Source organism: Bufo gargarizans, chromosome 2 (assembly GCF_014858855.1).
Source record: "Bufo gargarizans isolate SCDJY-AF-19 chromosome 2, ASM1485885v1, whole genome shotgun sequence".
NCBI classification, from domain to species: Eukaryota; Metazoa; Chordata; class Amphibia; order Anura; family Bufonidae; genus Bufo; species Bufo gargarizans.
Genome location: NC_058081.1, coordinates 423,449,648 through 423,463,128, shown reverse-complemented (window position 1 = coordinate 423,463,128; position 13,481 = coordinate 423,449,648). Strand labels below are relative to the sequence as shown.

The 13,481-nt window shown below is 41.8% G+C and overlaps 1 protein-coding gene across 1 annotated transcript in view; it reads left to right on the top strand.

Annotated features, from left to right (window-relative positions):
• Positions 1-13,243, top strand: part of RARS1 (arginyl-tRNA synthetase 1) — a 394,458-nt gene extending 381,215 nt beyond the window's left edge. The window contains exons 13-15 of the mRNA XM_044280902.1: positions 2,427-2,599; positions 2,996-3,243; positions 13,041-13,243. Of these exons, the coding sequence (XP_044136837.1) occupies positions 2,427-2,599; positions 2,996-3,243; positions 13,041-13,150 (531 nt within the window). The 3' untranslated portion in view covers positions 13,151-13,243. The remainder of the gene's footprint in view (positions 1-2,426; positions 2,600-2,995; positions 3,244-13,040) is intronic.
• The last annotated feature ends 238 nt before the right edge of the window (positions 13,244-13,481 follow it).

Here is a 13,481-nt window from a genome sequence, read left to right as displayed (position 1 = left end):
GGGTTGATGTTCCTGGAGGGATACACCAAATGGAAAAGGATTTAGGAAAACTAGAGGAATGGTAAAAAATCTGGTAACTAAAATTTTATGTTAAGTGCAAGATAATGCACCTGGGGTGTAAAAACCCAAGAGCAGAATATAAAATCTGTGATACAGTCCTAACCTCAGTAACTGAGGAAAGGGATTTAGGGGGTCATTATTTCGGAAGACTTAAAGGTAGGCAGACAATGTCATAGAGCAGCAGGAAATACTAGCAGAATGCTTGGGTGTATAGGGAGAGGCATTACCAGTAGAAAGCGGGAGGTGCTCATGCTGCTCTACAGAGCACTAGTGAGACCTCATTTGGAGTATTGTACCATATCTCCAGAAGGATATTGCTACTTTGGAGAGAATTTAGAGAAGAGCTACTAAACTAGTACATGGATTGCAGGATAAAACTTGCCAGGAAAGCTTAAACACTTTAACCTGTACAGGTCCTTCTAAAAAAAAATAGCATATTGTGATAAAGTTCATTATTTTCTGTAATGTACTGATAAACATTAGACTTTCATATATTTTAGATTCATTACACACCAACTGAAGTAGTTCAAGCCTTTTATTGTTTTAATATTGATGATTTTGGCATACAGCTCATAAAAACCCCAAATTCCTATCTAAAAAAATTAGCATATCATGAAAAGGTTCTCTAAACAAGCTATTAACCTAATCATCTGAATCAACTAATTAACTCTAAACACCTGCAAAAGATTCCTGAGGCTTTTAAAAACTCCCAGCCTGGTTCATTACTCAAAACCACAATCATGGGTAAGACTGCCGACCTGACTGCTGTCCAGAAGGCCATCATTGACACCCTCAAGCAAGAGGGTAAGACACAGAAAGAAATTTCTGAACGAATAGGCTGTTCCCAGAGTGCTGTATCAAGGCACCTCAGTGGGAAGTCTGTGGGAAGGAAAAAGTGTGGCAGAAAACGCTGCACAACGAGAAGAGGTGACCGGACCCTGAGGAAGATTGTGGAGAAGGACCGATTCCAGACCTTGGGGGACCTGCGGAAGCAGTGGACTGAGTCTGGAGTAGAAACATCCAGAGCCACCGTGTACAGGCGTGTGCAGGAAATGGGCTATAGGTGCCGCATTCCCCAGGTCAAGCCACTTTTGAACCAGAAACAGCGGCAGAAGCGCCTGACCTGGGCTACAGAGAAGCAGCACTGGACTGTTGCTCAGTGGTCCAAAGTACTTTTTTTGGATGAAAGCAAATTTTGCATGTCATTCGGAAATCAAGGTGCCAGAGTCTGGAGGAAGACTGGGGAGAGGGAAATGCCAAAATGCCTGAAGTCCAGTGTCAAGTACCCACAGTCAGTGATGGTCTGGGGTGCCATGTCAGCTGCTGGTGTTGGTCCACTGTGTTTTATCAAGGGCATGGTCAATGAAGCTAGCTATCAGGAGATTTTGGAGCACTAAATGCTTCCATCTGCTGAAAAGCTTTATGGAGATGAAGATTTCATTTTCCAGCACGACCTGGCACCTGCTCACAGTGCCAAAACCACTGGTAAATGGTTTACTGACCATGGTATTACTGTGCTCAATTGGCCTGCCAACTCTCCTGACCTGAACCCCATAGAGAATCTGTGGGATATTGGGAAGAGAAAGTTGAGAGACGCAAGACCCAACACTCTGGATGAGCTTAAGGCCGCTATCGAAGCATCCTGGGCCTCCATAACACCTCAGCAGTGCCACAGGCTGATTGCCTCCATGCCACGCTGCATTGAAGCAGTAATTTCTGCAAAAGGATTCCCGACCAAGTATTGAGTGCATAACTGAACATAATTCTCTGAAGGTTGACTTTTTTTTTGTATTAAAAACACTTTTCTTTTATTGGTCGGATGAAATATGCTAATTTTTTTTAGATATTAAAACAATAAAAGGCTTGAACTACTTCAGTTGGTGTGTAATGAATCTAAAATATATGAAAGTCTGTTTATCAGTACATTACGGAAAATAATGAACTTTATCACAATATGCTAATTTTTTTAGAAGGACCTGTATAGCTTGGAAGAAAGACGAGACAGAGGGGATATGATAGAAACTTTTAAATCCATAAAGGGAATCGGCAAGGTAAAAGAGGAGAGAATATTTAAAAGAAGAAAAACTGCTACAAGAGGACATAGTTTTAAATTAGAGGGACAAAGGCTTAAAAGTAATATCAGGAAGTATTACTTTACTGAAGAGTAGTGGATGCATGGAATAGCCTTCCTGCAGAAGTGGTAGCTGCAAATACAGTGACGAAGTTTAAGCATGCATGGGATAGGCATAAGGCCATCCTTCATATAAGATAGGGCCAAGGGCTATTTATAATATTTAGTATATTGGGCAGACTAGATGTGCCAAATGGTTCTTTTATGCCGACACATTCTATGTTTCTGTTTTAAGGTACTGACTCCCGAAGATTTGGAAGCTGCACAGAAAGCTGTTGCCTTTGGGTGCATAAAATATGCAGACTTGTCCCACAACAGGATGAATGACTATTTCTTCTCATTTGACAAAATGTTGGATGATCGAGGGAACACAGCTGCCTATTTGCTGTATGCTTTTACCAGAATAAGGTACAGACAGTGACATGTAATGAATATCACATTTTATATTCACCTTTCTTATATATGTACATCTCTTTAAAATATTAAGTGTTCTATCACCTAAATTTAAAAAGCACATGAAGAATTCCTTAAAATAATAAAAGAAGCTATATTCACTCCTCTACAACTCCTATGCTGATGTTTGTCGTGTCCCCCACCAGTGTCTGTTCTTTCTGCGATGATTCATTGCAATTTTACTGTGGACATATATGGAAAAATTGGCTTCCCTCTGCAATAGCAGTAGATGCTAGAGAAGCCTGATCTGTGGCAATCAGTTTGATTCTTTTTGAGGAGGAGGATTCCTATGTAGTCATTTAACTTAAAGGACAGAATACATATTATCTGTTTATTGTGATCTTCTGTCAGGTCTATTGCAAGATTGGCAAATATCACTGATGAACAACTGCACATAGCAGCTCTGGAAACAGAGATAAATTTACAGCATGAGAAGGAGTGGAAACTTGGCAAAAGCATCCTCCGGTTCCCTGAGATTCTGCAGAAGATTTTGGATGACCTCTTGCTACACACTCTATGTGATTACCTATATGAATTGGCCACCACCTTCACAGAGTTCTATGATAACTGCTACTGTGTGGAAAAGGATAGACAAACTGGTAAGTACACACTTTTATTGTAAGTAACTGACTTAAAGGGTTTCTCTGGAAATTATGAAAATACTTAAATATTACTTTATTATAAATACATTCCCAAAATACTTTTCAGTAGTTATAAGAACTCTCTTTGTCTAGGACAAATAAAATGGTCGTCATCCTATTAGTACACACAAAATCTGTCCTAATCAGGCAGTTACTTCAGTACATTTAGCTGCCTCATCTTCTCAGGTACCATGATCTTGAATACAGCTGATAAGATCTATCGCTAAGGTGTGCTTCTTCAAGTACTACTTACTCAACACGTGGATTGTCTGAGGCCTTAAGTGCAGAACATGCCGCACAGCGTTGATTTTGACGTATGGGGGGAGCTGAGCGAAGTGCATGGAATTGGGTCAGCTAAGACGTCATACACAGTTTTTGTAATCATATTCACTTTACATGGATGGGTCTTTATGCTCAAGGTACTTACAGAATAACAACGGCACAGCACAGGTGTTTGATGTTAAAAGTTTTTTTATTTCTTATGATTTTGCTTAAATTACTTGGCAATATGATGTTCAAGTCGTATGTACATTCTATCTGGATACTTTAATTGTATTAATGCTACTGAATATTGTCCTACGACTGTCATTGATATTTGCTTTGTGTTTTCAATAAAGCAAATTTTTAAAGATCTATTGCTAAATCTCTATGGGAATGGAGTTCATGAGGAAACGTGAAGAACAGAGAGGATAGACAGGACAGACTGTGGTAATGGAGACTTCATACAAATGCTGCTGCTCATTAGCCACATCCCCCACCCTCTTCTCTGTACTGCATGTCTCCTCATTCCCATGGAGATTCAGCTAAAGATCATATCAAACTGTATTAAGAATCATAATCCCTGAGAAGCAGAGAGGAGGATGAGGCAGCTCTTTAGCTCACTGCTGGGAAGTAACTTGTCCTGTATGATTAGGACAGGTTTTATGTGCACTAATAGGATCACATCCATTTTAATTCTCCTAATGATTGCTCCCTAGACAAAAGAGCCATTATAATTAATAAAAGATATTTGGGAATATATTTATAATAAATGCATTTATTTAAGTATTTTCAATAATTGTATTTTCTTAACCACTTAAACCCCGCTAGCTGAAACTCCCTTAATGACCAGGCCACTTTTTACACGTCTGCACTACACTACTTTCACCGTTTATTGCTCGGTCATGCAACTTGCCACCCAAATGAATTTTACCTCCTTTTCTTCTCACTAATAGAGCTTTCATTTGGTGGTATTTCATTACTGCTGACATTTACTTTTTTTGTTATTAATCAAAATTTAACGATTTTTTTGCAAAAAAATGATATTTTTCACTTTCAGCTGTAAAATTTTGCAAAAAAAAACAACATCCATATATAAATTTTTCGCTAAATTTATTGTTCTACATGTCTTTGATTAAAAAAAAATGTTTGGGCAAAAAAAAATAATGGTTTGGGTAAAAGTTATAGCGTTTACAAACTATGGTACAAAAATGTGAATTTCCGCTTTTTGAAGCAGCTCTGACTTTCTGAGCACCTGTCATGTTTCCTGAGGTTCTAGAATGCCCAGACAGTAGAAAACCCCCACAAATGACCCCATTTCGGAAAGTAGATGGGAATAGTGAGTTTATAGAACTTTTTATTTTTTGTCACAAGTTAGCGGAAAATGATTTTTCTTTTTTCTTTTTTTTCTTCTTACAAAGTCTCATATTCCACTAACTTGTGACAAAAAATAAAAACTTCCATGAACTCACTATGCCCATCACAAAATACCTTGGGGTGTCTTCTTTCCAAAATGGGGTCACTTGTGGCGTAGTTATACTGCCCTGGCATTCTAGGGGCCCAGATGTGTGAGAAGTAGTTTGCAATCAAAATCTGTAAAAAATGACCGGTGAAATCCGAAAGGTGCACTTTGGAATGTGGGTCCCTTTGCCCACCTAGGCTGCAAAAAGTGTCACACATGTGGTATCGCCGTACTCAGGAGAAGTTGGGGAATGTGTTTTGGGGTGTCATTTTACATATACCCATGCTGGGCGAGATAAATATCTTGGTCAAATGCCAACTTTGTATAAAAAAAATTGGAAAAGATATTTCTCTCACCCGCCATGGGTATATGTAAAATGACACCCCAAAACACATTCCCCAACTTCTCCTGAGTACGGCGATACCACATGTGTGACACCTTTTTGCAGCCAAGGTGGGCAAAGGGGCACATATTCCATATTTTTTACCTTTATAGAACAAACCTCTCCTTCCCCATGGGTCAATGTGCAAAGCGCAAATCGCCCAAAGATGTGGTGAAGTGCGTTATGCACTTTGTCCCAGGTGAAAGGAGACGTTTGCAGCAGCTGTATGTGAATGGGCCCTAATAGCCCTGTGTTCCTGTCCTGGTGAGATGTGATCCCTATGCTAGGTGTACCTGTGTGTGGTACTTCCGGAAACACTCCCCAAAGCATAGGGCAGGGTGGTCAGGACAGTCAGGACAGAAATAGCGGGTGTCACGCCTTATTCCACTACTGCTACAGACGCAACATATTTTTCGCGGTGACTGTTGGGTTGAGGTACCGGCAACGACATTGGGGAAATGTCGCTCGTGTAGACGGCTAACTACACTGGTGGATGAGGCCACGGAACCTCCTGGGTACAGGAGGTTCTCTATGATCTCTTCCTGAAATTTGAGGAAGGATCCAGTTCTCCCAGCCTTACTGTAGAGAACAAAACTATTATACAGAGCCAATTGAATCAAATATACAGACACCTTCTTATACCAGCGTCTGTTCTGCGGGAAACTCTCCATTTCACCGCGAGCAGTTCTTCGTTACACAATGCAGCCCTCTCCCCCCTTGCAAGACGGGTGGTAACGAGCCGTTGGGGGAAGCCCGCGCGACTAGTTCGCGCGGTGCCACAAGCGCCAATCTGTTCTAGAAACAAATGCCTAAAGAGGGCCACACTTGTGTAGAAATTGTCCACATACAGATGGTACCCCTTGCCGAATAAGGTTGACACTAAGTCCCAGACTGTCTTCCCACTGCTCCCCAGGTAGTCAGGGCAACCGACCGGCTCCAGGGTCTGATCTTTTCCCTCATAGATCCGAAATTTGTGGGTATAGCCTGTGGCCCTTTCACAGAGCTTATACAATTTGACCCCATACCGGGCGCGCTTGCTTGGGATGTATTGTTTGAAGACAAGGCGCCCGGTAAAATGTATTAGGGACTCGTCTACGCAGATGTTTTGCTCTGGGATATACAAATCTGCAAATTTCTGGTTGAAATGGTCTATGAGGGGCCGAATTTTGTGGAGCCGGTCAAAAGCTGGTCGGCCTCTTGGACGGGAGGCAGTGTTGTCGCTAAAGTGCAGGAAACGCAGGATGGCCTCAAAACGTGCCCTGGACATAGCAGCTGAGAACATGGGCATGTGATAAATTGGGTTCGTGGACCAATATGACCGCAATTCATGCTTTTTAGTTAGACCCATGTTGAGGAGAAGGCCCAGAAAAATTTTAATTTCGGAAACTTGGGACTGGTTTCCACCGGAAAGGCTGGGCATAATAGCTTCCCGGGTTGGCGGTTATAAATTGTGTGGCATACCTGTTTGTTTCGGCCACGACTATGTCTAAGAGCTCCGCAGTCAAGAACAGCTCAACAAATCCCAGGGCCGAGCCGTCTCAACCCGAACTGCAGACTGGGCGGTGAAAGGGGGAACTACAAGTGCGGCTGAAGTTGGGGACTGCCAATCAGGGTTTGCCAGCACCTCAGGGATTCTAGGGGGTCTACGGACCCGTCTTTGCAGTGGCTGCGACAGGGTCACTACTGCTCGTGCCACCGTACCAGCTTCAACTGCCCTTCTGGTGCTCGCCACTTCACCAGGTTGTACGGCAGTGCTGGTACTAGGTCCAGGGAGGGCTGCGCTGCTGGTGTATGCCTCACCACGTAATCCGACAGCGCCAGCCCCACTCTGCTGCCTTTGAAGCGGATCCTGCGCAACCTGTGGTCTAGCGACACGGGGCCGGGTACGCCTGGTGCTATCAGGGACCTCAGCCTCCTCGTCCGAACTTTGGGTCAGAGAGCCACTGCTTTCTACAGGTTCGTATTCTGACCCGCTAGATTCATCAGATGAGGGTTCCCATTCCTCATCCGACTGGGTCAGAAGCCTGTAGGCCTCTTCAGAAGAATACCCCCTGTTTGACATTTGGGCAACTAAATTTAGGGGTATTCGCTGAGACTACCCAAGAAACAAAAGCAAGCCTGTCTTACAAATGGGAGGCTAGCGAAGTACCGGAGGCCACTGCGGTTGATAAAAAATATCAAAACATTTTTTTATCGCCACAGCGCGTGTAAAGTGAATGTGCAGTGATCAAAAAATATATACACTGATCACTTTTTTTCTTTCACTAGTGATTGACAGGGGCGATCAAATGGGTGATCAAAGGGTTAATTGGGGTGCAGGGGGTGATCTGGGGCTAAAGTGTGGTGTTGGTGCTACTTCTCCTCTGCTGGATCCAACCAACCAAAAGGACCAGCAGAGAAGCAGGGCAGCCATATAACAGATCATATTTACTAATATGATCTGTTATCTGGCACTTGATTGTTTTGTTTTTTTTAAATCATCAGCTTGCTGGCCGCGATCATTGGCTGGTAAGCTGATGACGTGACCCCCCTTGACGAAATTCCGGTCCGCACTGCGCATGCGCGGGCCGGCTAAGCGCGTCATCTCGCCTCCGGACCGCAGATCTGCGTTAGACGGTCCGGAGGCGGTTAATACCCAGAGAAACCCTTTAAAGACCACACCACGCATTAGAGTCCCCACCGCGTATTAGAGTTATGTTGGCTGAACCTACAGAAAGGACCAATGAACAATCAGTACCTCCTAACTTTCCCCCGAAAGATGTCTGGGGAGAAAAGGATTAGGCACTTTGAATTTTGTTCTTCACAGAGTTAAGTTGCTGCCAGAGGTTGAAGGTAACTGGGCATCCTTACTCTTGGTGTAATTTCACACTACAGATTTAAAATAAACGTACTGTATACAGTGTATACAGGTCCTTCTAAAAAAATTAGCATATTGTGATAAAGTTCATTATTTTCTGTAATGTACTGATAAACATTAGACTTTCATATATTTTAGATTCATTACACACCAACTGAAGTAGTTCAAGCCTTTTATTGTTTTAATATTGATGATTTTGGCATACAGCTCATGAAAACCCAAATTTCCTATCTCAAAAAATTAGCATATTTCATCCGACCAATAAAAGAAAAGTGTTTTTAATACAAAAAAAGTCAACCTTTAAATAATTATGTTCAGTTATGCACTCAATACTTGGTCAGGAATCCTTTTGCAGAAATGACTGCTTCAATGCGGCGTGGCATGGAGGCAATCAGCCTGTGGCACTGCTGAGGTGTTATGGAGGCCCAGGATGCTTCGATAGCGGCCTTAAGCTCATCCAGAGTGTTGGGTCTTGCGTCTCTCAACTTTCTCTTCCCAATATCCCACAGATTCTCTATGGGGTTCAGGTTAGGAGAGTTGTCAGGCCAATTGAGCACAGTAATACCATGGTCAGTAAACCATTTACCAGTGGTTTGGGCACTGTGAGCAGGTGCCAGGTCGTGCTGAAAAATGAAATCTTCATCTCCATAAAGCTTTTCAGCAGATGGAAGCATGAAGTGCTCCAAAATCTCCTGTTAGCTAGCTGAATTCACCCTGCCCTTGATAAAACACAGTGGACCAACACCAGCAGCTGACATGGCACCCCAGACCATCACTGACTGTGGGTACTTGACACTGGACTTCAGGCATTTTGGCATTTCCCTCTCCCCAGTCTTCCTCCAGACTCTGGCACCTTGATTTCCGAATGATATGCAACAGTCCAGTGCTGCTTCTCTGTAGCCCAGGTTAGGCGCTTCTGCCGCTGTTTCTGGTTCAAAAGTGGCTTGACCTGGGGAATGCGGCACCTGTAGCCCATTTCCTGCACACGCCTGTACACGGTGGCTCTGGATGTTTCTACTCCAGACTCAGTCCACTGCTTCCGCAGGTCCCCCAAGGTCTGGAATCTGTCCTTCTCCACAATCTTCCTCAGGGTCCGGTCACCTCTTCTCGTTGTGCAGCGTTTTCTGCCACACTTTTTCCTTCCCACAGACTTCCCACTGAGGTGCCTTGATACAGCACTCTGGGAACAGCCTATTCGTTCAGAAATTTCTTTCTGTGTCTTACCCTCTTGCTTGAGGGTGTCAATGATGGCCTTCTGGACAGCAGTCAGGTCGGCAGTCTTACCCATGATTGCGGTTTTGAGTAATGAACCAGGCTGGGAGTTTTTAAAAGCCTCAGGAATCTTTTGCATGTGTTTAGAGTTAATTAGTTGATTCAGATGATTAGGTTAATAGCTCGTTTAGAGAACTTTTTCATGATATGCTAGTTTTTTGAGATAGGAATTTTGGGTTTTCATGAGCTGTATGCCAAAATCATCAATATTAAAACAATAAAAGGCTTGAACTACTTCAGTTGGTGTGTAATGAATCTAAAATATATGAAAGTCTAATGTTTATCAGTACATTACAGAAAATAATGAACTTTATCACAATATGCTAATTTTTTTAGAATGACCTGTATATATTATACATAATGCATAAAGAAAACCCAAAAAATAAATGTATGGGGTCATTTATCAAACTGGTTTAGAGTAGAACTGGCTTAGTTTCCCATAACAACCAATCAGATTTCACATTTAACAGCTCCTTTGGAAAATGAAAGGTGGAATCTGGTTGCTATGGGCAACTAAGCCAGTTCTACTTTTCACCAGTTTGATAAATAACCCTAGTAGTCTCTATTTGATTTCAAAGTGACCCTCTATAGCAGGCATCCTCAAACTGCGGCCCTCCAGCTGTTGTAAAACTACAACTCCCACAATGCCCTGCTGTAGGCTGATACCTGTAGGCTGTTCAGGCATGCTGGGAGTGCAACAGCTGGAGGGCCGCAGTTTGAAGATGCCTGCTCTATAGTGATGTTAGTTTAAAATACACTGTCTGGCTTACTTATAAATTGCAGTGGGCAAAATCTGTGGAAGATAGGGAATACAGATTACATTACACTAATTAGAGGGATAGATGGTCTTCACTTGCTATCTACAAATGGCTTTTTTGAGTCTTCATAAAAGTTAAAATTAGAATGGCAATAAAGTAATAGTGTGATCTGTCAAACACAGCCTGTTAGAGGCTTTACAGGATTTTACAAGTTGTTACCACTATATTCAAGAGACTCAGGCCACATGACTGTATCCATTTTTTGCAGTCCGCAAATTCTGAATCCACAAGACACGGATACTAGACATATGCATCCTACATTTTTCCCCTTCCGCATGCCACGTGATATATTACAAATGCCTATTCTTATCCGCAAAACAGACAAGAATAGTATGTTTGTTCTTTATATATAGTACAGACCAAAAGTTTGGACACACCTTCTCATTCAAAGAGTTTTCTTTATTTTCATGACTATGAAAATTGTAGATTGACACTGAAGGCATCAAAACTATGCATTAACACATGTGGAATTATATACATAACAAAAAAGTGTGAAACAACTGAAAATATGTCATATTCTAGGTTGTTCAAAGTAGCCACCTTTGCACACTCTTGGCATTCTCTTGATGAGCTTCAAGAGGTAGTCACCTGAAATGGCACACCTGTGAAGTGAAAACCCTGTCAGGTTTAATAAGTGGTATTTTTTGCCTTATAAATGGGGTTGGGACCATCAGTTGTGTTGTGGAGAAGTCGGGTGGATACACAGCTGATAGTCCTACTGAATAGACTGTTAGCTGCTTTTTTCTTGCCATAATACAAATTCTAAGTAAAGAAAAACTAGTGGCCATCATTACTTTAAGAAATGAAGGTCAGTCAGTCCGAAAAATTGGGAAAACTTTGAAAGTGTCCCCAAGTGCAGTCACAAAAACCATCAAGCGCTACAAAGAAACTGGCTCACATGCAGATCGCCCCAGGAAAGGAAGAACAAGAGTCACCTCTGCTGCGGAGGATACGTTCATCCGAGTCACCAGCCTCAGAAATTGCAGGTTAACAGCAGCTCAGATTAGAGACCAGGTCAATGCCACACAGAGTTCTAGCAGCAGACACATCTCTAGAACAACTGTTAAGAGGAGACTGTGTGAATCAGGCCTTCATGGTAGAATATCTGCTAGGAAACCATTGCTAAGGACAGGCAACAAGCAGAAGAGACTTGTTTGGGCTAAAGAACACAAGGAATGGACATTAGACCAGTGGAAATCTGTGCTTTGGTCTGATGAGTCCAAATTTAAATCTTTGGTTCCAACCACCGTGTCTTTATGCGACGCAGAAAAGGTGAACGGATGGACTCTACATGCCTCGTTCCCACCGTGAAGCATGGAGATGGTGGAGTGATGGTGTGGGGGTGCTCTGCTGGTGACACTGTTGGGGATTTATTCAAAATTGAAGGCATACTGAACCAGCATGGCTACCACAGCATCTTGCAGCGGCATGCTATTCCATCCGGTTTGCGTTTAGTTGGACCATCATTTATTTTTCAACAGGACAATGACCCCAAACACACCTCCAGGCTGTGTAAGGGCTATTTGACCATGAAGGAGAGTGATGGGGTGCTGCGCCAGATGACCTGGCCTCCACAGTCACCGGACCTGAACCCAATCGAGCTGGTTTGGGGTGAGCTGGACCGCAGAGTGAAGGCAAAAGGGCCAACAAGTGCTAAGCATCTCTGGGAACTCCTTCAAGACTGTTGGAAGACCATTTCAGGTGACTACCTCTTGAAGCTCATCAAGAGAATGCCAAGTTTGTGCAAAGCCATAATCAAAGCAAAAGGTGGCTACTTTGAAGAACCTAGAATATGACATATTTTCAGTTGTTTCACACTATTTTATGTATATAATTCCACATGTGTTAATTCATAATTTTGATGCCTTCAGTGTGAATCTACAATTTTCATAGTCATGAAAATGAAGAAAACTCTTTGAGAAGGTGTGTCCAAAATTTTGGTCTGTACTGTGTATGTCTGTGTATGTGTATATATATATAAATATATATATATATATATATATATATATGTGTGTGTGTACATATATATATATATATATATATATATTTATTTATTTTATTTTATTTTTTCTTTAAATAGTGCCAGTGTCCCTATATTGTGTTTATCATTGGGGGACCCACATCAGTCACACATTTGTGGCCTATCATTTAGATCAGATGTAAATGTAAAATCCCAGAAAGCCTATTTACAAGTAGCAGCCTGGAAGATTTACTGATCCTATAGATTGTGTTAACATGCTACGCAGGGCCTCAGGATAATAAGTTTGATGCATGGCTAGATATTTTTTTCTAACTTTACTACCTACTGGGTGGCTTACTTTTTGACAGAAATGTATGGCAAAATTGTGGCAGAATTATGTATCTTAGGCCACACCCCTTGGTGAGGGAAGTGCAGTGGATTTTTTTGTAAAACTAGATGCACCAAAAATTCACCAATTTGCACCACAGTTTAGAACACGGTCTTGGTTACATGAGTAAATGTGGGCCAGTATTTTAGAAATGACCAGTTTGAGTTTGCCTAATCAAGAGTCTCCTCACAACAGCTTCTATTAACTAGAACTTTGTGCACAATTAAATACAAAATTCTCCCTACGAATGTGGTCATCCAGTTTATAGAGAGATATCCATTGACTCCTGTGAGAGTGAAATGGACATATTCCAAACTGTGAAATACTGGTTTAACTGTTCTTTTCTGTAATTCTACAGGTCAGATTGTCAAGGTGAACATGGGCAGAATGTTGCTGTGTCATGCTACAGCTGTTGTAATGGCTAAAGGCTTTGATATTCTGGGAATCAAACCTGTACAGAGAATGTAACATTGTACTGACGAACTGAGTTTCTGTTCTTTATTACATGCAGAAATTGATTTTACTTTTCTAAAATAAAGAAATTGGATAATGCAATAATAATACAATTTATTATTTTTATTGTTTCAGAGCTCTCACTGTAGCACTTGACTGAGGTTATCACTGTGTTGCTAGTCATCAATGACCATTCTGTGCATTTTAACGGTTTACATGGAGGAGATTATTACGAATTTCATAATACTGTATATCCACCAGCAATTTAGTTAATAAAGCAGAACTAAAATCTGGAACTTGGACTCCTTGTGCCAAACTTAAAGAGGACATTTCACTACAATAAAAA